The sequence below is a fragment of the Equus caballus genome, chromosome 28 (genome assembly GCF_041296265.1).
Source record: "Equus caballus isolate H_3958 breed thoroughbred chromosome 28, TB-T2T, whole genome shotgun sequence".
NCBI lineage: Eukaryota > Metazoa > Chordata > Mammalia > Perissodactyla > Equidae > Equus > Equus caballus.
Window position 1 is genome coordinate 39,094,804 of NC_091711.1, and position 25,554 is coordinate 39,120,357.

A 25,554-nucleotide genomic window follows, 5' to 3' on the forward strand; every position below is an offset into this window, starting at 1 on the left:
CAGAGGTCCTGAGCAATAGAACTGATAGACAGTCCACTTATGTTGTAAAACCTAAAATCTGGTGAGCGAAGAACAGGCAAAGGGCAGCATGCTGGACAGTCTCTTCTTGTCATCCTATTCTCAGACCTGAGTCATGGGACAGACCCAGAGCCCTTGGAGGAAAGGGTAGCCAGGAGTCTGGGAAAGGGCTCGTCATACTCCATACATTCAACCTGAGAACATTCCTCCTATCTGCTCTCCATGGACCGGGGAGCATCCCCTCAGGTGACAGTGGGCTAGTTAAAGGAAACACAACATACCCAGGAATGTTGGATACAGGCCCCAAGGTTTCACTAACTACTGGGATGCAGAACAACCCATAATGACCCAGACCATGGTCTACTGGTCAGAGGGGATACTTACTGGGGTAAGTAATAAATGAATGTCTGATTTGAGTTCACTTCACCATTGGGACCCAACCCTCAGCTGGTCACCTGAGGGTTTTTGTAGGTTCCTGAGTGGACACCTGGAATGGGTACTCTTGAAAGCTGTAGACTCTTCACCTAGACCCATGGACAGGGGCTATTAAGGTGAGATAAACCAGTGAAGGCCATTGGGTTTTACATCTCTATCAAAATAATTAAATCAAAGTGCATACCAAATACTTGGAGGACGTAGAGAGAACGGTGCCATCATCAAGGCTCGAAGGAGGCAAGAATAGTGATTCCTATGACACCCTATTCACCTCTCCAGTTGGCCAATGCCAACCAGTGATGTGTCCTAGACAACAGTGGCTGGGAGCTCATAAACCTACTCGGGTTGAAACTGCGGTGGAAGTTGCTATTCCTAAGGCATTCTTGTTAATGTAGGAAATAAATACAGCCTCTGGCTCTTGGTATGTATCAATCAGTGGCAAGCAAAGATACCAACTCTGGATTCTTAGTGAAAACAAAAAAAAAAGGGAAATTTGTTGGAATAGTATCAGAGTTCCCCCAAATCAGCAGGAGGATGGAGACTAGGCTTGGAAAATAAATGCAACCCAAGGTAGCTTCATGGTGCCAAGGGCGGGAGAAAAGAATCATCTTTTGTGGAGAACAATATGGACAGGGCATTCCCTCTGCCACCCTGAGATATTATCCATACTGGGACAGGACAGTCTCCGCCATCACCAGTACCTTCTTGGGCAGTCGCTGAGAATTGTTTCTCAGCACCCTTGGTGTTTGCTTCACTTGCTCCAGATTCTGGATCCCATGTGGAATCAGCCACTAAATCAAGCCGAGTCTTGAGTATGAGCCCTGGATGCCAGAGAAGGAAGAGTCTGGTCTCTCTGGCTTCTGCAGAGAATGTGATGACTCCACATGGTGGGAATTCCCCTAACTAAGAAGAAGACAACAGCTCCCTGTGAAACAAGTCCATTACATCCAGGGGCCCCAAATATAACATCTTTGATTGTACGAAGCAGAAATCTAACTCCAGTTTGCAAACACTAAATAGAGACATCACTGAAAGGTCCAGAAAGGCCAAATTGAGGTGTTTAAACCATGTCATCAGTACACAGTGTCTCTCACATTTTGCTGGGCTTTCTGCCTCACACAGTGGCTTCAGCCAGAACTGGGCTGCTGTGGGACACTTCTTAAGGGTGTTCCTGAAGGACAACAGAGAACATCGTAGTCCACTCGGCCTGGAAGGAGAGATGTCCTCAGGCCAGGATCTGCATTGTTTCTTGGGTAACAGCTAAATGTCTGGCTGGAAGGCCAGAATATTAGAAAGAATAAAACTGGAGGCTTGGTGAGAAGACACTTAGGGAAAAGGTCTATGGATGGAGCTCTCAGAATGAAGCCAGAGCTGGAAAATACTCCTGTCCCAGGTGAGTGCTCACTAGAAGGCCTCCACGGTCATAGAGCCTAACAATCAGTGAAGACATGTTTGGTGGCAGCAAGTCTTCCCCCTTCCCCAGGCAGCCTAGTGCTTCCAAAATGGGCTCCATGACAAAGTGACTGATAGAGAAGCTATGTCTAACCACACCATATGGACTGTCCCTCATCAAGGTTGACTTGGAGCCTGATGAATCTCAGCCCCCAGAAGTGATGGCCTTAGATATCACTGAATTGCCTCAAGGGGACTCAGCTGGGAGAAAATACCTCGAGAGGTTGAATGCTGCCTCAAAAGATGTGTTATGATCTAAATCAATACCTAGAATTTAGTGCATTTTCTCCCATAGTCATAATTTATGGATCTGGGAATTAAGAAGTTAAGATGAAGATGATGGCTCTCATGATTACACATAATAAACCACTTTAAAAAATTTTGCTTTCAATTCCCATGACTCTGGGACCTTCTGGTCTAGAGGTGTAAGCACCTAAGGAGGGGATCCCTTTCTCAGGGCACGCAAAAACAGTTTCATTGAACTGGTCATATCTGATTCCTCATGCTCCTTGATGGGTAGATAACAATGAGCTCACTGGGTTGGATGTGGTACTTGATCCTGATGATGAAGAGAAATTGATATTGTTACTATTCAGTAGGGCAGGAGGAATATAAGTTGAACTCGAGGGATGCCCTAGGATTCCTTCTAGAACTACCAAAATAAGTAGCAAAGGTTAATAGAAAATTCCACAACCTTACTGAGGCATGACCACCAAGAGCTTCAGGCTCCACAAGAATGAACTTGCCCGTAGGGAAGAGGAACCTTGAGTGGAATGACCAGTTAAAGTCTTGTATCAGTGGCAGCAATGGTCACTTGTGCTTGTAGCCTCTGTTGAACCTCTCTGATTCCTACAAATATCTCTATGTGTATATAAATACAAATATATATGCAAAATATTGAGAGAGGAGCCCAATGGAGCAAGAGAAACATTGACACCATGCCAAAGCCCTCCACTCCATGACATGACTTCAACACCCAGTAGGTGGAGATTATTTGTATTTGTCTCCAACCCGGGGAGTTGTGAGTGCACTTGTCATTGTATATGGGATCATTGGATCCAGAACAGGTTAATGAGAGTTATTTTCATTTGTGTGAGAAGAAGAGTGCATGTGTGTGTCTGGTAGCCAAGGGGTTGGCTGTATACAGAGAGCACAAAATCAGGTGGCTTCTTGACCTGAGACTCCCCGCAAGGTTTGTGTCCCTGTAACCCCTTCCTCTTCCTCATCCCATAGCCTGACTGATTGGTCCACGAAGATGGTCACCCAACCCAAGCTATCCTGTCTCCTGGAATTGGAGATTTCATTCAGAGACACCAGGATTCCAGGTGTTTGAACCTACACCACCTGATGGAAGGACCCTTGAGGGGCAGACCATAACTTTCTAAAGTCGGACCCTCTCTGGTTCCTGTCCTTCCTGACCTGTGCAGATTTTGCCCCTCTTCCAATTCTCTGAACTGCCCCAGCTCCCTTCCAGTGGATCCACTTATGTTGGCCAGACTCAGTTTCTGTTGCTTATAACCACAAAGGAATCTCAACTGTGACAAGTGCTACAGTGGAGTTTCATCAAATGTACATGTAGCAAAATGGAAATCCACTATAAGAGTTCAGGGGGAAAAGGACTGCTGGATTACTGAACGACTCAGTTACTCAGTGCCTGAAACACTCAATGCCCAACTGAAATCTATGCAAGAAACAGAAATATCCAAGAACTGACGAAGAATTGATAAAGAGATGAAACACATTGTTCAGGTGATCAGGCAAGCAGGTGGCCATGCCTTTGATGACTTCTTCAGGAAAAAATGGAAGAATCCATTGATGGCCTCAAGAATATTTGGCTGATAGAGAGTTAGAGGGACTGAGGAAAGTCTTCTGCAAGGTGATATGTACAGAAGGACACCCAAGGCACTGGATACACTTTGTGAGTGATTCAGCAGACTTTCTGGGATAATTTTGCATGTCCTGTGTCTCTTGTTTCTTGGCCTGGGCTCCAGTCATGGGAACCTGTTTGACGCACAAGCTCCACACATGGAGATACAGAGAATCAGCGCCCACTGGAGCAAGCCCCTGGGGGATGGCAGCAATGGGCAAATGCTTCCCTCCTTCCTCCCTGGAGAGATGATTCTGAGGCCATTCCAGAAAGGCTCCTCAGAAGGTCCTGGCAGACTCAATTGCCCACATGCCTGACCATGTCAGGAACATGTCTTTGGTTTGACTTTTCCTCCTTCTTTGCCCCCTTCCCAGATCCCTCAGTCCTGCTCCTGGGGACCACTTCCCACACAAACCCTCTGCGAGAGAGCCTTTCCTCTGGCTCTGCCTTCAGGGGACCCAAGTCTACTTTAGGCTGCATGGAGCCTTTAGGCTTTTGTGCAAAGAGTAATGGGGAGCCATTGAAGGGTTGGAAGCAGGTGCTTGATAAGATCTATATTCTTAAGGGCCATTCTGGCCCAGTGTACAGGGGGCAGGAGAACAGCAACGAGAGTAAACACAAGGAGACCTTTCTGGAAGCTCTTGCTGGAGTCTGGGTGACATGTAAGGGTAGCTCCAGTGAGGCTGTTTGCTGTCCGGCTATCTCTCTCTGTCCCTCTATTTATCTCTGACCCTCTCTCACACCTGCACAGAGGCCCTTCTGATCCTAATCAGCTTCATGTGCCACATGTCAGTCCTGGGTCCCAGCTACTGGGTAAGGATCATGCTTGTGCTCGGCCCAAGCCAAATGTGCACAAGCTTCCCCAAGGTGTTCCAGTGGGGCCCGCAGGGCACTGAGGTCTGAGGGAAGGGACCAAATAGAAAGGTGGGAGCCCAGTGAGCGAGCAGGAGGAGCAATGGCGGACTTGCTCCCTGAGATCCTGGAAGACAGGCTCATGGGGAAGGGAAGTCAAGCATCCAGAGGCCAGATGAATGTGTCGATCAGCACAACAAAGGCTCAGTGTATCAGTCCATATTTATTCATCCCGTCTATTGAACACCAGACTGATGTGAAATATGATCTTGTCCAGCAACGCCCCCCACCACTGATGAGGAAACTGAGGCTCAGAAAAGCTGCGTCTCTTGACTCCAAGTTGGTTGATCTTGACACAACACAAGGTTCTTTGACTTGATGCTTGCGTCTGGTTTCACTTTTCTATACTTTTTCAAACCAACCACTGTTTCAAAAAAGCATCTGCAATTTCACTGGGACTTCATTGCTCTCTCAGCGCACCCTGGCCCCAAAGAGCACCAGTGATTTGCCAAATGTTCCACCTACTCTGCTGTCATCACCACCACAGCTGCCATCATCATCATCACCACAATCATCATCATCAAGAAGTCATTGCCTACCTAAGATGAACCTGCTGGAAGACAAAGCTGAGTTGATCTTGAAAAGGTAGAGCTAAAGACCACCACCAGGCAAAGACTGCATTCTTGCTGGGACGTCAAAGCACGAGGGGGGTCAATAGAGGAGCCATGCTACTTCTCCATATTCCAACAATTCTAACGCTCTAGCTTTGTACTGCTTTCAACTCTGTAGTTTTCCCAGCCTTCTCATTGCTTGTTCTTCCACACTTCTCTATCCATGCCCCCAGTGTCTTCTTTAGTCCAAAATAAATTGTTTCTCCCCGTTCCTCTCACTTCCAATCCCCTCTCCTCCCTTATTCCAGGCTCCACATTCCTTCCTTCTCTTCCACTCACCTGACATTTGCATTAACCCCTCCCTGCTGTGTTCAGCGACAGAAATGCCAAACTCCTTAATACCCATTGTCGTAAATTTTATCTCACCCTCTTCCCCCCCCGCCCCCGCTAACAAGGTACTTGCATGCCTTTGTCCCGCACATGTCTGTGCTCCCTGCATTACTCTGTGGGCCATAGAATGAGGCCCTGTTGCAGCATGTCATGGATCTGGGTGAGCTCCTCCAACTTCCTCTCCAGCTCCCGAGCCTCCTGCCTCAGCTCTTCAGCTGACTTTGCCTTTGCCCCTTTATGCAAATGCACTGAATCTTGGACAAGGCTGATCACATCCACCAGAAGGAAGACACCTGTGGTGGCCATACCCATGGCCCGGGCTCCTTTGGTCATTGCCAGAGCAGTACCTCCAAAAGCTTTCTTCACCTGCTTGCCCCTTCTGACTGAGATCCTCCCAACAGTCATGAGGCTCTTGGCATGGCCTACCAAGTGAGGTTTGGTTTTGGCCACCTTGAGAGCACGGATGTTCTTCCCAATACTTTCCACGACTTCGATGAAATTCTTTGATAAGGAAAATACACGGGGTGCAGTGTGACATAGAATTTCCTTGACAATCTCTCCTTTGTCAACGTCAAATGACACCAGGCGACTGGCTTCAGCTTTTGCTGACGAGTTGGTTGAATATTCCACGATGCTGGTGGACACAGTGGTCACACCAGCTGCGGCTCCCAGCCCTATCCCAGTTGCCGAGAGTGCCAGACTGACCCCTGCTGTCACGGGTGCCAGAGCCAGGCCAAGGAAAGTCAGGACGCCAGCCACAGCGCCAGTGGAGTTGGCCACCACGTTGGAGATGGTGCAGTCCCTGTGTACCTTGTCAACCTTGTCTGCAAGTGCGTGGAGCTTTCCGATGCGCTCCTCAAGCTCCCGTTTCACCTGAGGAAACTTGTCCAAAAACTTCTTTGTATTTTCCTGATCTTTTTGGATCATGACCTTGTCCTCCATGGCCACGTCTGTGTTCATCTCATTCAGACCCTCGCGTAACGCATCTGCCTCCTCCCTGTAACAACGAAAGTCAAGTGATTGAGAAGGCAGTCTGCTTCTCTGTAAAACGGGCTTGATAAGATCTCTCCCGCAGAAATCACAGAGCCTTTACTATACATCAAATGGAAAAGAATTTTACAAATGTAAAATTTGGGGAAGTGATCTCTGGCCCCTAGAATGTTCTGACTGATAGGACTATCTTCATTTGCTTGGGTCTTTGGCCACTGGACAGTCTGACAAGGTGATGTATGATGGGGGCTTTGGGTCACGTGGTTCTGACCTCTGGAGGAACTGGACACTAAAGGCGTTAGTTTGACCTCCAGGAGGGGCTGGAGACCTCAGGTCAGCCATGGCGGCAGCATGTCATCAAGTCCCAATAAAGACTCTGTACACTGAGGCTCGGGTTGACAAAGATTCTCTTCATGAGCAAACCTCAGGCAGGCTCTTCTGAGCCCTTTTCTCAAGTAGACCTCAGCCTCAACCTTGCCTGTCCTGTCCTCCCCGGCTGTAGCTCCCAGGTGTAGGAAGAATTCTGCTAAGTCAGTTCAGAGAGACTCTCCCCACTGTTGATATCTGATCACGTTCCTCACCCCTTACCTTTGATGAGTAAGTCCTTGACCTGCCTTTAGCAAGACTCGCCCTACCCTCACTGTCTCCTCTTAGGAATTTTCCATCCATCAACTCACTCATTCTGTGCATTGGCTATAAAGCCCCAGCTGTCTCTGCTGAACTCAGAGTTGAGCCCAGTCTCTCCTTTATTGTGATAGTCTTGACATATGTTGCTATAGTCCTAAGTCTTCCATACGATTTGAACAAGTGTCTGGATAATGTTTTTTATTTAACACGGGGAGCCTCCCTGGTTGGCAATGCTCCATGTGCACTGTCACACAGTGAATACAGGAGTCACACATCCTGAGGACAACGAAAGCTTCATGTTTGAAACCCTCCCAGTCTCTGCGCTATGTGTCTCTCCCTTTGGCTGACTGTACCCCGTGTCCCTTCCCTGTAACAAAGTGTAACATGAGTACAACAGTTTTCAGTGAGCTCTATGCATCCTTCTAGGGAATTACTGAATCTGAGGGTGGGTTTGGGAACCCCCCAAATTTGCAGTTGGTGTCCAAAGTAAGGGCGGTCATGAGGACTGTGCCTTCAGACTTTGCAGTTTGGCTAATTCTGCGTACTTAGATTTTTAAAAAAACCCAAAACCTCAGACCTAGAAGGGACCTTGCTGATCATCTTGCCTGACATCTGCTCTCCTGGAAGCCTGATGCCCTTTGACCTTCCCAGCTGAAGGTCACTGGGTCCAGCCACTGCCCCAGCTGAGTGGGAAGCAGGACATCTGCTGGTAACCCTGCTTCCCCTCAGACTCTCCAGCCCACTTGCCTGACTCCTGACCCACCATCCAGCACCCTCGACCTCTCAGGTGTCATCAATTTAGCTCACACCTAGGCTGGTGACAGCTTCACATGCATGCGCACCAAGGCCATGTGCCACTTTACAGAACCTCTAACAGACTCAGGAGATTTTAAGAACCATCTGGATGACTCTCTAAGACTGAAGAGACCTGCACTGGGACAGGCTAGTGGAGGAAATACTTTCCTCTTTGGCGGGGACTTGTGAGCCTCCTCCGTGTCCCCCAGTCACACAAAATTGCCAGCCACCCATTGTGATGTTGGGAGTTGTCACTAAGCCACACTGTCTTCCTACTAGTCAGGGGCTGCTCTGCGGTCCCAAAGGGAGTCCTAAATGGCAGTGGAGAACCTCCCAGCTCCCAGGTAGGCCATGGAGGAAACAATCCCCCAGGGCCTTCTGTGCCCAGCAGCGAGGGGATCACATCAGGGAGGGAAGAAATGTCCCCTCTCCCACTCACGGGACCTCTGCTACGTCCACAGCCTCCTCAAGTTTGTGCCCTAAGAGCCTCAGTCACCTCACTCTAGTCCCGCCTCGATGCCTAAGCCTTCCTGCTAGTCCTCCAACCTGGACCTACCCGGTTCCATGCTGAGCCCAGCTCTGACCCTGGTCCAGGCCACCCTGGGCCTTTGGAAAGGACGACTGCACTGGGTCCCCACCTTTGACCCTGCAGTTCACTCTAAGGCCTTCAACACACTCCCATCAGATTGAACTGCTAGTCCCACTGAACAGATGACAAATCTGAGACTCTGAGACATGAGCCCAAAGCCCCAGGGCTGGGCAGAGAGAGTCAGGATCCAGCCCAGCTCAGGCCAGCTGCACTTCAGCCTCCCCGCCTATGAGCCAGCAGGATGGTGATATGTTTGCCCAGTTCCTTAGACAGAGAGAGAAAGGGCTCTAGCCAGAATCCCCACGGGCACAAAATCATTGTGTCAGGATTTTTCAGACTTGTCCCAAGGAAGTCCCACTTGGCTCTCATCTCCTGGAAGAAGACACTTAGCCCTTGTCTCTCCCAGCAATCTTTTTAAAAGTTTATCTAAATTAAGCATCTACCGTGTCCCAGCCATTATGCTAAACACTTTACATGCATTATCTTATTTTCCTCACAATCAAATTGAACAAACTAAGGCAAATTGAAGAAACTAAGGCAGAGAGTAGTTAAGGAACTTGCCCAAGGTCACATAACCTGCGCCCTGTGGGTTTCATCTCTTCTCAACCCGAGGCCATTCACTGTCAGCTGATGATGTGGAGGAACTATTGCTCATGGATTGTTGAGAAGGGACATGCTCAACCCCAACCACAGGAGACTGCCTGGAGGAGGTGTGCCTACCAGGAGGAAACTAGCCCTGGGGAAGGCCTGGGTGATGTTCCTGGGGCACCCCGTGGAGGTCACCTTGACAAATCAGCCTCAGCCACAAATCTCTCCCAGGCTTCACCATCAGTCAGCAGGAGCTGCAGTTCCTCTCTGCTCACTGTTTTCCAGAAGTACTCCATGGCAGCCTCAAGAAAGCTATTGCTGTCTAGATGGAAAGAAAAAAGAATAAGATTAGAAGAAATTGTGGTAGAGCATAAATGCTATCAAGTATACTGTCTTTAAATTTTAATGTTCCCGATCAGCTGCCACCTGGGGTACTTTTGATGGAGTCACCTGGTGCTATGGACTGAACCGTGTCCTCTCAAAATTCCTGTGTTGAAGCCCTGATCCCACAATGTGGCTGGATTTGAAGACAGGGCCTTGAAGGAGGTGATTGAGGTAAAAGGAGGTCATAAGTATGGGGCCCGAAGCTGATAAGACTGGTGTCCTTATAAGAGGAGGAAGAGATGCCAAAGATCTCTCTCAGCACACAGAGGAAAAGCCAGGTGGGGACAGAGCAAGATGGCAGCCGTCTACAAGCCAGGAAGACAGTCCTCACCAGAAACCAACCTGCCAGCACCTTGATCTTGGACTCCAGCCTCCAGAACTAATTATCTAATTCCTGGGATCTAGATATGCGTAGGAACTAAGAACTTTTAATCTCTTAGCACAAGAACACAGGGCATATGGGGTATATTACTTACCATTGGGCAACAAACACATTCTTGTTTCAACAGTGAAACAAATGAATATTCACATTAAACAGGATTGTGGGGGACAGGTCTTGGCCACACCAAGATATGTCTCTTTGGCGAGAGGATTATTGGGCTGGTTGCTTTTGATAAACTGGGACAGGGAAGGAGGCTCTGAGGGGTGGAACTTGCTTGCCCTTTGTTAGGAGACATTTACATTTGTAAGGCAAATCTCTATCTATAAAGGTGCCTCCCTCTCTGTACCAGGAAGAAGAAAGGGGATGACTTTCTCTCTAGAAACTCTTAATCAATGGGAAAGGCAAGGACTTAAATCTGCATAATAATCTTATTCCTGTTTCTGGTAACCTCCTGTAACTGACTCCCCCCACCCCAACATCCTTTGTCTTTAGCTGAATATGATATTTAAGGTGGGGGCTTCAGCCATTTTGGCAAGTTGCGCGGCTTGCCTGAGCCTCTCCCATGTATTCATGTTATAAAGCTTTGTTTAATTTTCTCTTGCTATTCTGTCTCATGTGAATTTAATTCATTCTCTGGCCAGACGAACCCAGAGAAGGTAGAGGAAATGTCTTCCTCCCCTACAGGATCAATAATGTCACAACTATAAACGGTCTCAGGTCAGCACGAGGCAAGATCACTGCCCAAATGAGCTCCCAAAAATGTGCGATTTTCATGGATTTGGAGATTCTGGAATGCAGATAAGAGACTGAGAGTAGAATATACGTGTGTGCACTGGGACCTGATATAAAACGTGCTTCCTGCTTTATACACACAAAGAGGCATTATTCTTACTTCACGGAAGAAGAAAGCAAACTCAGATAAGATAAGTGATGCCCAAAGCCAGCAGGAAGGTCCAGAGCTGAATCCTAGGCCAAAGTCAGACATTTCATTGATGTGACTTTGAATCCTCCTTGTATTTTAAAAATTCCTGTGATTTCTGCATTCTACCATATAGTACATCTGTGGATTTTTATTTTTTCAATTTAAAAGTAATGTTCCAGACTACAGACTATTGAGTGAAACTCCTGTGCACAGAGGCTTCCTCCTGCTGATCACACCGCTCCCAGACGGGCGATGGAGGGAGCTCCTCGGGTGGGCAGGGGCTGGACCCTGCTGGATCCTTGTGCTCGATCTGCATCACTCCTCCCCCAGGCTTGTGTCAGGGGACACACCTCCCCATGGGCCCCTCGGAACCCCGGCTAGCCCATTTGTCAACCACGAGATGCTCTTGTTCCCCAGGGAGAGTTTATCCTCAGGAATCCACCAGCCCGAGCCCTCCGTCCAGGATCCCAGGGCCTGCTGGGGAGCTCCTGGTTTCTGGTCTGTCCCCCTCCGTGTCCTTCAAGGTGACTAAGGAAAGAACTTTGGTTACCACGGCAATGCAGCGACAGGGGCATGGATAAGCAGTTCTGAGAAAACAGGACTTAAGGAATCTGAGTGTCGATGTGGGTGGGTGGAGGGTTGTTTCACTGTTTCTCTTTCCTGCTTCACTAAAAGGAGGGAGGAAAGCAGAGCAGAGATGGAGGGACCCCCCAGCACTAAATCGGTGGATGTATTGATTAGGGTGGTGGAGGGAATAACTGAGAGCTGGGTCTCGGGAGGGGTATTGGAGAGCAGTAAATCAGCACCTGCCAGAGGCAGTCACACCTGGGAAGCAGGTGCTTATAAATGGGGCCACAGGGCAGGTGCCCTGACACAGCCACCAGGGCAGAGGTTGCTGTTGGGGGGGGGCAGTTTCCACCTGGAACTAAAAGGACCCAGGTAGAGGGGAGAGCATCAACCCTTTGGGAGGGCCTACTATGTGGCAGGCACTGGCCCAGGCCACATACGCACATTATATTTGATCCTCATAACAACACAAGGAAATATTCTCATTTTACAGGTGAGGTTAGGTAAGGGGCTTCAGGTCACACAGCTGGGAGATGGCAAAGGCCAGACTTGGGTCCAGTTCAGTGGTCTGCTGACCCTCACAAAGCAGTCAGGCTGACAACAGGACAAGACTTGGAGGGAACGCCCCCGTTGGTAATCCCCTAGGATCAGCCAGAGCAGAGCGGGAGGCTGGATGTGGCAGGAAGGCAGGAGAGGCTTCCAGAGTTGCAGGTCACCTCCTCTCCCCACCCCACCATGGGACATCAACTCTCCTCTCCCCTCGGCTGTCCCCCACCTCCCTGTGGGCTGTCCTGGCCTCACTCTGAGTCACTTGATGGGCAACATGGGAGGGAGAAAGTGGGCCCCAGGGCCATGGCACCCTGAGAAGAGGACCTTGAAGGAGACGTCCCCATAGACCTCCGGGGGGACTCCCCTTGGAGGGGCTCAAGGACACTGATCAACCCCCTTCTTGATTCCTCTGTAGGTTAACTCAGCCTGGAAGCGCCACCCTCAATTCTAGGTCGTGAGTAGGAACCAGCAGAGAAGAGGAAGTGACTACCTGGGCAGACCCCACGGGCATCTGAGGTCATGGTGTCACCTGCAGGATCTCAGAGTTCTCCCTGAGAGCTCACCAGTCTGCGTCCAGGCTGGAAGGAGGTGTGGCTTCACCCTTGGGGAAGAGAAAATAAATTGTGGGGTCAAATGTGGGGCAGCTGTGGCAACAGGGAGCAGCGAGTGGCCAGGTCTCCAGGTGTTCCCTCTGGGATGGCCGCAAATGCCAGAATGCACTTAACCCAAAGTGTGTCTCTGTCTCCTGGGCTCTGCTCCCTGCTGTTGAAGGAAAAGTACTCGCCTCACTTCAGCTTATTCCTGAGAAAAGTCAGAGTCCTGTCGTCCTTTGGGGGCAGTAGGAGAAGATGATCAGAGAGGAGACGACTGTCTGAGAAGTTATAGAAGCAATAAAACCAAACACAGAAGAAAACAAGGGAAGGAATGTTCTGGAAATTACCTGAGCTTGGGAACAATTGCGTTTCCTAATGGATAATGGCTAGTATTGATCGCGTGCCTGTGACATGCAGGGCTCCTACGTGCTCCCTCAGTGGACACTCACCCCCACTCCATGCGGTGGGCGCTATTGCGGCTCCCGTTTTAAAGTGGAGGAAACCATCACAAAGTTTAGGTTTCACCTAAACTCAGGTTAGCCCAAGTTTTCACAACAGTGCTAGAGCCAGGGCTTAACCAAGACTTTCTGATCCAAATCCCATGTTGGAGACAACTATGCTCTACTCCTTTTAACACACAAAGATCCTTGCTCGTGTGTATACCTTTATTTGTAAATAACCCTTCTCAGTCCAGAGTGATGTCTGCACCCCATGCACCAGTGTCTGTCTTGATAAACTTCCTGGTGCTGGAGTTTTCTGAAGCCTGAATTCTCTGTGCTTCTGTGAGATCCTCCATCCCATAAGGGCCTGGGGTCCTGCGGGGTGCTGGCCCCTCCCTGCAGCCCTGCTGTGCACCGCGGAGCCCTCCCGATGGTGCCCGGGCCCGTCTGCTGTCCTCCTTAATCCCTGGACCTTAGCTTGTTTCTAATTCTTCATGTAAATAACAGTGCAAAGAACAGCCTCCTCGCATAAAACTTTGCCTGCATTTGAGACTGTTTCCTTAAGATATTTCTAGAAATAGAATAACTGGGTCTGAGGGTATCAACACATAAACGTTTTTTCATACCTGGAACACCAACTGTTACACAAACAAATTATACCAGGTTACATTCATGCTCACAAATGTGAAGGTGTCCGTCATTTCAGTCTTAGGAGTTCTCAGTAGTCTTTTGAAAAAAACAGATGTTTATATAGAATTTCTTTCAATTCTGCTTGTGATTATCTCGCTTTGGGAGATGAGGAAAGAAAGCTCGTGTTGATTTTTTAGGCACTATTTTAAGAGGTCAAAGAGCACCTATCATCCAGCCCCCTGAGCCTGAGCCCCTGAGCCTGATAGTGAAGGTCCTTATCGGTACAACAATAGCTAACGACAGGAGCTGCTGACATTTGTGGACTTTGCTCTGCACCAGAAATCGCTTTAAGTCTTTACAAATGATAACTCATATTCTTCTGATAACCGTGAAGGTGTGTACCATTTCTATCCCCATTTACAGATAAGGAAAGGAGGCACAGCTGTTACGTGACTTGCCCAAGGTCAGAAATCTGGTAAGTGGTAGCCTGGGGTCAAGGTTCAAACGCGCCTGCTAGACTCAAGAACCTGCACACCGCCTCTCCTTGCTCTGCCACCATGAGAACTGGGAATGGGGTCAACAGGAGACCAGAGACTTCAGCAGATGTTTGAAGACTGACTGGATGGGGAAAGTGATGCTGAATAAAGAGGAGTGGAGGGAGCTGCTGACGGAGAAACAGGGAGAGAGCACGTAGGCAAGAAGAATGGCCTGCTAGCCAGAGCCCCAGAGAGGGAGACTGAAGATGGGAGGGAGGCCCAGGGGGAAAGTGGGGGCGAGTCCACCAGCCCCTCAGCCCATCCGACATTCACAGCAGCCTTAGGTCTATGCCAGAGAGGAACATCAGGACAGAAAGACTCCGGAAAAAGTATCTCTGTATTTCAGCATTTAGTGGCCTCATCCCGTCATCCCACAGGGAAGCCTGCCATTACCCTCCCTCCCTCTTCAATACGAATGGGCGTCTAGCATCAGACACACATGAAAGACAACAGCGTGGAAAAGGGTGACAAAGATAAGCAACAAACGACACCAGAAGAAAATTTTGGAATGACACCAGAAGATAATTTTGAAAACAGAAAATAATTTTTAAAAATGTGGACCCTTTTCTTTAGAGAGATTAGAAAGGTATTTTATTCACAAAATGAGAACAAGATGCACTGAAAGGGGAAAACGATAATAGAACAAAAAAAGAGACCTTGGGAATTAACAGGTGGTTGGCAAAATAAAGAATCCTAAAGAAAGGTTGGGAAAGAAAGTTAAGGAAGGCTTCCAGAAAATAAAAGGATAAGAGAAGAAATGGAGCTAAATGGGGAATAGAAAAGTTACCATCCACAATCATTCCTTAGAAAGTTACTTGAGAATGAGATGCAGCAACAAACAAACAAAATAAAAGTGTGTGTGTGTATTTATGGGGTGGGGTGAAGGATCACTGAGGGAGAGATTCCAGGAATCAGGAAAATCAGCCCAAAGAGAAGGGAATCCCAGGATTACAGCAGGCAGGCAGCAGCCCCGGAGAGCAGCCAGTCCAATTGGAATAAGAAGTGAAGGTTCTCTGGGGAAAGGAAACCTGATATAATTCCTCACATGATGCACAGTTTAAAAGAAACAGGAAATGTTGAAGGCAAACAGCGAAAGGGGTAAAACAAAGGCAAATAGAAACATCAGGGCAAACTGAAGCTGGGCAAGAAGCACTGCAGCTGTAGGTAGGGGTGAGCTCCACAGTAACAATGTTTAAAATATCACAAAAATAGAAACACCCTTGTTTGATTTTTAACTTTTAAAACAAAACAGAGTATTTAAATATAATAACGAAATACACTTGTTGCCAATCAATCTATGAATTAAAGCACAACAGTGGAAGTTGGGAGGTGAGGCTCTGAGCGAGGAGGAGAATTACCAGCCTCATTTCACGACGTGGGGAGCCAGGAAATGCTGGCTGCAGCTGGGGCATAAGAAATGAAGCTGTGAGTAATTACCTACAACTACAAAGGTTTCTAATACAGGATACAAAATAAGTGATAAAATGATATCAGGAGAAGGTGGGGATGGGGTATAAGGAAAAGTATAGAAATATGTGAAATCCTTATCTATCCTGGTCAGAAGTAAATAAATAATACCAAATTTTAAAAATCAAAAAAAGAACAATGCAACAGCTAATATTTGTTAACTATTGTGGTTGACGCCCACTTGCTTTGTACCAATCACTGTTCTAAGTGCTTGGTATGCAGTACCTCATTTTTAGTTCTCATGGCAACTCTGAAAGAAAGGAAACGGAAGCTCAGAGAGGTTAAGTAATTTACCCAAAGCACCCAGCTAGTGCCAGAGCCAGAATTCAAATCCAGGCTTCCTGTCTCCAGAGCACACACTTGCACACTATTCCATCTCCCAGTGTAAGAGTATTATTTAAAGATACTGATTAACAACCCAAAGAAGAAGCTATAAATTAAAACCAATTGCTTTTAACTAGGAAGGGGGTGAGCAGAGTCCACTGTACTAACCGATTTGTTTTAACCACATGCACTTATTACTTTGATTATTTTGTAATTTTAAGAAAGCAGAAGTCCCTTTGCAGTAGTTAGTAACTGCTAACCACAATAAGGGGTTGGTTTCTGGTGCGACCACATTAAAGATGATGGAAGCAGTTGGATCAAGTGCCAGTAAGAAATAAGCCTGACTCCTGGAGTGACAGCTGTCAGTGCAGGAGAAACCTGAGTGGTTGACGACACTAATTCTCTAAGGGAAGCAGGGATGATAATGTATGCTAAACTAGAATAATCAGAGCGAACTCTAACCTTCAACAGATGTGTTTTCTAGCAGCATCTTCCGCACTCACGCATGCGCCCATGGGCTTTTCTCCACTCAAAGGAAGCTAGAACTCCACGGGTCTGCAATGTCTGCTACTCCAGAGGCAAGGATGCTTTCAAGGATGTTCAGAGCAGTGCTCAAAGGAGGATCAAATGGTAAGTCCTAAAAGATTACACAGAACCATACTAATAATTGATAATGACTATTATGATCATGTTTCATTGGCCAGGTTGAGTCTATGAAAGGCCATGAGTTCATAATAATATTCAAATGAGAAGAATTGAGACAAAGTATACAAAAAAAGATAAATATAAAGGCTTAAAAAAGGAAGTTGAAATGAAAAGAGGAGTTAGTATAATGGGGAATGTTTATTTGTTAATTGATTTTAATAAGAAGGAGACTCTTAATATATATGGGCATTTCCTTCTATTTATTTATGTGACTGTTTATAAGGATTGAGAAAGAAAAAAAGAACAGCCCCTGACACTCGGTGGCTGACCTGGCTCTCACAACTAGGCGGTGCTACTCTCCTATCAGACATAAATAATCCCACAGAGTCCCAGCCTCAGACAGGGCTACTCTGAGACCAGGACAAAATGAGACAGAGTAAGGCCACTTCCGAATTCTGTCTGAGCAGAGACAAACCGAGGTCTCTGTGCCACCCAACAGACACCAGACACTCCTGCCCTTGGCTGAAAAAATGACTGTTTCTTCTTTGCCAATTATGGCTTTATCCTCGGTCTGGTCTCCCCTCTCTAGAGACAAGAGTACTGAGACACCCATTGACAGGATTGCCCCGCTTTCTGCAGCTCCCAATCTAGAGCGGGCCCCGTTTCCTCTGAGCCTCCCAGACTCTCCCAACCAAGGCGCAAATCCTAGAGTTGGTTCTTTCTAACACCCTCCCACTGCGAGGCCCGTGGTTCTTCCTCCCTGAGTCATAAACCCAACTTGTTCACTGCGGGAGCGACCCTGGTGGCCTCAGGCTGGAGGACACTGAGTATGGATGTGCATGTATGTTGTTTCTACTGCGTGAGGAGGAAAGAATAAACAGAGGTGGCTGTCAAGTCACCAGGGCAGGCCCAGGAAGTGGTTAAGGGTGGGGAAAGGTGGGGATGGCCTCAAGTGGGTTTCTTTCTCTTTCCAAACTGCTGTTGCTGGGTCATTCCGTGGCACTGGTCCATTTCTGGCTGCTGATCTTTGCTCTCGAACTTGGTCTTTATTTTTTTCTCTTCTTCTCCCGAAAGCCCCCCAGTACATAGTTGTATATTCTAGTTGTGAGTGCCTCTGGTTGTGCTATATGGGATGCTGCCTCAGCATGGCCTGATGAGTGGTGCCATGTCCACACCCAGGATCCAAGCCAGCGACATCCTGGGCCGCCAAAACGGAGTGCGCGAACTTAACGTCTTGTCCACAGTGTTGGCCCTTGAACTTGATCTTAACAACACAGTGGTTTCCAACACCTTTGATGCTTTTTCCCACCAGCCCCCCTTCAATTCCACCCTCCTCCAAAGCCACTGGCCTCCCCCTGGACCCAGCTGCCTCTCATCTTAGGGCCTGGACATCAGGTATGCATTTTTGGGCCCCTCTGCAGTGAGGGGTGACTGCATGATCCAGTCCTGGCCATTGAGACACAAGGGGGAGTCAGCTGAAAGGGTCTTGGGGGCTTCCAGCCATAAGGGGCAGGTGTGAGAGGAGAGTTGGCTGGCCCCTTCCTCCTCCTTCTGCTTTGAATTATGTATGACCTCAGGAGTCAGTGCAGCCAATGGAGATCATGAGACACGAGGACCAGAGCGAACACAGAGAGACAAGGGAAGAGTGTGCAGGTAGAAAGAGCTGGATCCTGGATGACACCAACATTTGTAAATGGGTCTGTGCCCTCGAGCTCATCCTTCCCGTCCTTCTCTGCCATTCTCGGCCTGGCCCTGACCCTTGTCTTGGGCCTCAGCTGGCTGTTGATGCTCACATTGCTCCCACCTGCCTGATTAGTACACAGGTGTCCTCCTTGGCCAGCCGCTGATGGCTCAATTCCCAGAAGGGCTGCAGCTGGGAGAAGGGAGGACCCTGGAGGAAGCCTGCCCCTCCCAGATGCATGGCCCAGGCAGGGAGCCCTCCCGTCCCTGTCAGTTCCACTGAGCTCTCCAGACACAGCAGGACAGAGATTCCCACCAGAGCATCTCCCTCCACGTGGCTGCAGGGAAAGGAAAGGAGGGACTAAGACAGGATCCAGGTCAAGCTCCTTAGCCCAGAGCTCTCAGGAGGGCCTGACTGACTGCTCCCAACTCCTGTCTTCCTAACGCTCCCGGCCTCCACATGGCCTTGGTCCAGGCCCCTCGAGGACTCCCAGTTTCCTTGCCTCTGATCACACCAGCCTCCAGGCCTTTGCTGAGGCTGCCCCCTCCCCCTGATTCCTCAACACAAGTTGACATAAGGGAAGCCATATTGTAGCAATGAAACCATATTGTAACTTTGAATGACCTCTGATTAACTAACCCAGATATGCTCTGTAGATTTTATGGCCCCTCCCAGCTCCTATAAGTTGATACCTTTGCTCTTCTGAGTTCCTTAGAAATGTGATGACCCCAGGCAGAGAGTCTATGTGGATAGCCATCATCAATGACAACTGAAAGATCAGGGTATGGGGCGTTGCTCCAGTCTCTGATGCATATCCAGTAAAACAAAAGACTGTCAGGAACTAAGATCAGATGTCTGCCCCACCTGGAGATCAGATGGAGGCCCCACTGGGATTAGGTCTATTTTTCAGGGACTGTTAAATTTGAGTTGTCTATTCTTCTTATCCTTCTGTTTGGACACTTGATTATAAAATGTGACTTTAGATGTTGTTCCAAAACTGCTGAGCAAGGTACAAAAATTCTAATGTTGCAAAATGTCAACCTGAAACCAGGAACAAGAGACTATTTCCAAATGAGTGCACTAAACAATTTCGTTCCTCTCACCCAGATCTACACCCCAAAACAGCAGGAAGATGCTAGATGGGTCTTCATGCCGAATCCCTCAAGAATGAAGAATGACCAAAGAATGGGGAGATTGAAACTGGCAAACAGCCATTCATGATTAAGTAGCCAGGAACTAAAGTTTTTTTGCTTTTTGCAATTACTGATTCTAGCTTTTAGCTGTTTAACACACTTATCATTAACTGTGCTGTTTAGACAATATGCTATCTGACTCCCACTAGGTTCCTATGGATAACAGCTCCCTGGAGCCTCGGTCACCATGGTAATGGGTGTTTGAGCTGTTTTTCAGGAATTAGAACCCCTTGTCCACTTCAGGCCAGTTGAGACCACCAACCCATCAATTGGGCCCACAAACATGTCCAATAAGTGACCTTTTGATGACAAGAGGCTAAAAACTCCACCCTCAGATCATGCTAACACCACTATTTTGTGAGCGTGGGTCCTATGAAGAGGCGTGGAGTCTGACTACACTTGTGCAGCTCATCAATTACCTTACCTCTCCTCACCTCCAACTACCTCTCTCCACATTTCAGACCACCTTGCCCCACTACCCCATAAATGTCCCTGAGTCCCTATTTTCAGGAAGCAGATTTGAGACTCATTCTCTCGCTTCCTCACTTGGCTGCCTTGTGAGTAAACCCTCTCTCTGCTGCAATCTCATCATCTCAGTGTTTGGCTTTCTGGGCAACGGGCAAAAACGAACCTGGTTCACTAACACCCCTGGCATGCCTTTCCCCACCTTCCTTACCAGGTGAAAGTTGACCTCTCCTTAGAGGTCCAGCTCAAAAGCTGCCTGCTCCTGCTGGCTTCACCCAATACCTCTTCAGGCTCCCCTGGAATGTTCCACCTTCCTGCTTGTAGTTCTATTTGTGTTAAGTTTCTTCAGCCATCTGTCTCCTCCATTCAACTCCGAGCACCTCAGCAGGGGCCCTGTCTGTTCTCGCTACGCCTCCTGCTCCAGTGCCTCCGGGGGTGCCCTCCACCTCCCAGGCACAGCCTGCCTAAAATTGGAGGTGGGAGCCATTACTTGGACATAAAACAACCAGCCTCTCCACAACACAGCACAACCCCCAATTTCACTCAAGTTGAGCAGTTCTATTTGCTTTTCTTGTTTATCTTAACGACCAGCTCTTTCTGGTGGAGAGCAAATTAGACTATGACTCAGATTTCACGTAAATTACCTCCCTGATTCAATATACCTTCCACAGTTCTATCAGATTTCTGGGAGTTTCCATTTATTTCTTCTTGGCTCCTTACTCCAGCAATAATATTTTTAGGTGAGGAAGAAGAGAGAATTGCAGAATACATGGCTCCCAGCTAAAATCTGAATAACACCCCAGCCTTGAGCAGGACAGTCCAATGACTCCCCTCCCCCAGGGGCCGCACCCAGCTCTGGACGGGCCCCCAGCTCCCTCTGGCCTCTCCCACCCTGGCTCACTAGCTGCTGCCAGGAGCTTCAAGGGGATGTACGGTCCTTTCCTTACTGCCCTGGAGGCTCCTTTGAAGGCAGAAAAAACCTCTTTTTCCTTTCTGAGTGCAGTAGGTGCCCATTAAATATGTCTTGCATTGGAAAGGATGGGGAGGAGGAGGAGAAGGAAAAACCAAAAGATTCTACAAAAAAATAAGTAAATAAATCTCAAAACGATCTAAATGTAAACCAGAAAGAAAAAGTACAAATGTACGGGAAGAAATGTTAAATAATAATGCTGAGTTAAGGAAACCTTTCCAAACAAGACCCTTTCTAATCAAAATCCTAGAAGCCATAAAGGGAAAGTTTGATCTATTTGATCTCTTAAAAATTAAAAATTGCTCCAAAGCAATCCTAAGAAAAAAGAACAAAGCTGGAGGCATCACAATCCCTGACTTCAAAATATACTACAAAGCTATAGTGGTCAAAACAGCATGGTACTGATACAAAAACAGACACACAGATCAACGGGACAGAACTGAATGCTCAGAAATAAAGCCACATATCTATGGAACTGAAACCATAAAACTCCTAGAAAAAAATATAGGCAGTACCCTCTTTGACATTGGTCTTAGCAGCATTTTTTCAAATACTATGCCTACTCAGGCAAGGGAAACAAAGGAAAAAATAAACAAACGGGACTACATCAGACTAAAGAGCTTCTACAAAGCAAAGGAAACCAGGAACAAAATGAAAAGACAATCCACCAACTGAGAGAAAATATTTGCAAATCATATATCTGACACGGGATTCATTTCCAAAATATACAAAGAACTCCTGTAACTCATGAGAAAAATACTCATGACAAAAAACAAACACCTCAAGCAAAAACAGGGGAGAGGATATGCATGGACATTTTTCCAAAGAAGATATACAGATGACCAATAAGCGTGTGAAAAGATGTTCAACATCACTAATCATTAGGGAAATGCAAATCAAAACTACAATGAGATATCACCTGACACCTGTTCGAATGGCTATAATCACCAAGAAAAAAATAATAAATGTTGGAGAGGATGTGGAGAAAAGGGAACCCTCACACAGTACTGGTGGAAACACAAACTGGTGCGTCCACTATGAAAAACAGTATGGAGATTGCTCAAAAAATTAATAATAGAAATATCATATGATCCAGCTATCCCATTATTGGGTATTTACAAAAGAACACGAAATCAGCAATTCAGGGGCTGGCCCCGTAGCTGAGTGGTTAAGTTTGTGTGCTCCGCTTCAGCAGCCCAGGATTTCGCTGGTTTGGAGCCTGGGTGCGGACATGGCACCACTCATTACGCCACGTTGAGGTGGCGTCCCACATGCCACAACTAGAAGGACCTAAAATATACAACTATGTACTGGGGGGATATGGGGAGAAAAAAACAGGAAAAAAAAAACAATGTAAAGAGACTTATGCACCCCTATGTTCATTACAGCATTATTCACAATAGGCAAGACGTGGAAGCAACCCAAGTGCCCATCAATGGATGAGTGGATTAAGAAGATGTACCATATATATAGAATGAAATACTACTCAGTCATAAAAAAGTAAAATCGTGGCATTTGTGACAACATGGATGGATCTTGAGGCTATTATGCTGAGTGAAATAGACCAGACAGGGAGAGACAACACTGTATGATTTCACTCCTATGTGGAAGATAAAAACACAAATGGATAAGGAGAATAGATTAGTGGTTACCAGAGGGGAAGGGGGTTTGGGAAGGGTGTATGGGATACAGGGGCACAAACGTACAGTGATGGATGAAGACTGGACTATTGGTCGTGAGCAAGATGAAATCTATACAGAAATTGATATATAATAATGTACCCTGAAATATACACGTTATAAACAAATATGATCACAATAAAATAATTTTTTTAAAAAATTAAAAATTGCAAAGGGCACCATAAACCAGGTCAGAATACAAGAGACCAGGAGACAGTATTTGCAGCACCCACAACAAAAGGAGAACAGTGACAATACACAAGAGACCCCACAAATCAACATGAAAAGACTGACGCCAATTTTTAAGAAATGGGTCAGAGACGTGAACAAATCATTCGAGGGCAGTGACACCCACCCAGCGTCACACAGCTCCTGGGGGGCAGGGTAGAGGCCAACACCAAGCCTTCTGACGCTGGTATTTAAGGGGAAAATGTGATTTTAATAGTTCAAAGCTTTCTAGGTCTGAATCTGCCTGTATAAGCACAGAGATCGAGGCTCCCACTCCCAAGTTACACTCACACGTCTACAGTAGGTTTTTATTTAAGATTACAGCCCTGCTGACGTTCTACAACGTGCCCCCTCACGCCCTGCATCCGGGCCGCCTTTCTGACGCAGGGCGCACCGGACCGCCTCTCCCTTCTCCCTCACCCCCAAGTCCTGACCACAGGGCCAGGCAGAGGGGACAAGAAGCCCTGCCATCTCCCTGCAGGGTCTCCCGTCATGCAGCCCTAGGTACGGTGCTCCCCTCTCAGGGCCTCAGTTTCCCCACAGGGCCTGGCACTGAGCAGGCACTCAGGGACGCGGTGGGTGGAACAACTCGGATTCCCTGCATCTCGAAAGCAGCCGTCTGCCGCCATCAGCCTCAGCAGCAGCCCTCTGGGCAGCGCAGGGCGGCCAGGCCACAGGAGCAGAGGCTCGCACTCCCCTGCCCCCTCCACGCCCTCTGCCTCCTCCAAATTCCCCAAAGGTTGAGCACCCCGACACCCACCTCTTTCTGGGGTCACCTGCTCGTGTCTTGGGGAGTCCAGAACCCGAGCTGAGCTGGAGGGAGGTTTGTGAACCCTACGAGCAGTTTTCCTCCCTCTCCATTGCTCAGGGGAACAGGAGGTGGGAGGAAGCAGTCAGACGAACCGGGTTCAAACCCGGGCTCTACCGCTGCTCACCCTGTGACCTTGGGTCCATGATGGAACCTCTCTGAGCTGTGATTTCCCCTCATCTACAAAATGGTGACAGTGATCCTTTTCTTAGTTGATGCGAGGATAGGGAGCTGGGCGGGGGTCCTACCCTCCCCAGCTTACCAAGGAATCTTCCTCTGGCTGAGTGAGAGCAAGATCCAGTTGTTCTTAGCTGTGCAGATCCAGTCACAGGCTGTGTGTCTGTGCAACAACCAGACACATCCTCTGGGCCCAAATATACTTCAGAACTAAAAAGAGAAACTGAAACTAGCTCCTCTGAGCAGCTCTTGAGCAACAAACATACCATCGGGCACCACCCTGGCTATTCCCGGCCTCTTTGCAACCCCCTTAAAGGAGTAACCCCAGACCTGACATTCCAGGTCCTTCTTGGCTCAGCCCTCCTGCTTTGCGCTTCTGGAAGGAAGACCAGCTATGGCAGACTGTGGGAGCTTCAGCAAATTATTCCCCCAACCAGTCAGCTTGTCCCCAGGCCCCTCCTCCCTTGTCCCTCCCCACACTCCCCAGAATGCCTGCCTCATGCACCTTTGTGTCACCACCAATTAGCACACCCCAGATGCTCACTGAGTACTTGTGGTTGCTCCCATTGAACCCCATGCCCGTGCGGCTTCTAGACTTTGCTTACGTGGGTCCTTCTGCCAGGAGGACTGGCTTCTTTTTCGTTGTCGGTGCTGTGAAGTGGACCCTACTCCTAGCGACCCTGTGGACAGCAAAGCAGAAGCCTGCCCCATCTTTTTGCTCCATCCTCTCACCTTAGGCACTATATCAGACGATGCTACGCTGCTGTTCAGAGGGTTTTCATGGCCAATTTTTTCAGAAGTGGGAGACCAGGTGTTCTTCCTAGTCCGTCTCATCTAAAAGCTCCGCTGAAGTCTGTCCACCATGGGTGACCCTGCTGGTACTTGAAATACCAGTGGCATAGCTTTCAGCATCGTGGAAACACGCAGCTGCCACAGTAACAACCAACAGAGGGGTGGGGTGGTTGCTGACAGGAAATGAACCCGGGTTGCAGTAGTAGGCACCAAATCTTAACCACCAGATGACCAGGGCTGGCTGCTTCCACCTCTGAGAAGCCCTCCTGCCTCCTCCTTGGCAGAGTCCACTGCCCCCTGCTTTACTCCCATGGTGCCAGGGGAGGGGCCTCAGCCCACCGCTCAGCTACTGTGTCCGTGTCTGCCACTCCCCTTTTGATCAGGCCTTTCTCTAGACTCATCCCTGATGGCAGGGACAGCACCACTGCCCTTGGGTCCTGGTGACCCTCCCCAGAAGGCCCATCCTTGGTGATCAATGCCCTTTGGACGGATGCAGATGTTCTTGGGAGCGAGCCGAGAGAACGCTGCTGATTTCTGCCCCCGCCGATTTCTGCTTGGTGACAGATCATTTTCTCTCCGAATGGAAGACTTTTGTAGGAAGGCCAGTGTCATGGCCACTCAGAAAGTCTGAAAACAGAAAGCGAGTCCTGTTCCTGCTCGGTTCCTGTGCAGAGCAGCCCCCATGGACGGAGGGCGGAGTGTGAGCCAGCACTGTGCTGGCATCTTCCAGTCTTTCCTATTTAATTCTCACCTCAGCTCTAGGAGTTATCAACTCTACTTTACAGATAAAGAAACTGAGGGAAAGGTCCCCCACTGTAAGTCATGTGGCTGGATTGCTGTTGGACTTTCCTGCTTTGGCCCAGGCAGAAGGGGCTGGGAGGGGGCCTGGACCACAGAGGCCACCATGA

General features: G+C 48.2%; 1 protein-coding gene across 9 annotated transcripts; it reads right to left on the bottom strand.

Annotated features, from left to right (window-relative positions):
• Positions 1–4,828: 4,828 nt before the first annotated feature.
• LOC100069464 (apolipoprotein L3) lies at positions 4,829–24,828 on the bottom strand. Of its 9 annotated transcripts, XM_070254637.1 has the most exons (6): positions 24,587–24,779; positions 23,940–24,064; positions 16,471–16,645; positions 12,509–12,619; positions 9,410–9,536; positions 4,829–6,622 (listed from the first exon to the last, which is right to left on the bottom strand). In XM_070254637.1, the coding sequence occupies exons 4-6, from the start codon at positions 12,537–12,539 to the stop codon at positions 5,734–5,736; spliced, it is 1,047 nt and encodes a 348-aa protein (XP_070110738.1). In that variant the 5' UTR covers positions 12,540–12,619; positions 16,471–16,645; positions 23,940–24,064; positions 24,587–24,779; the 3' UTR covers positions 4,829–5,733. The 9 variants fall into 9 exon arrangements, with proteins under 9 accessions (XP_070110738.1, XP_005606646.2, XP_070110739.1 ...); XM_005606589.4 differs by lacking the exon at positions 16,471–16,645 and having other exon boundaries at positions 24,587–24,812; XM_070254638.1 differs by lacking the exon at positions 16,471–16,645 and having other exon boundaries at positions 9,347–9,536; positions 24,587–24,807.
• Between the last annotated feature and the right edge of the window lie 726 nt (positions 24,829–25,554).

Coding starts and splice junctions, on each gene's coding strand:
- LOC100069464 (XM_005606592.4), bottom strand. CDS start 12,539: ATGACCTCAGATGCCCGTGGGGTCTGCCCAG. Junction 9,537..12,508: donor TGCCCGTGGGGTCTGCCCAG/GTAGTCACTTCC, acceptor CTTTCCATCTAG/ACAGCAATAGCTTTCTTGAG. Junction 6,623..9,409: donor GCTGAGGCTGATTTGTCAAG/GTGACCTCCACG, acceptor TCGTTGTTACAG/GGAGGAGGCAGATGCGTTAC.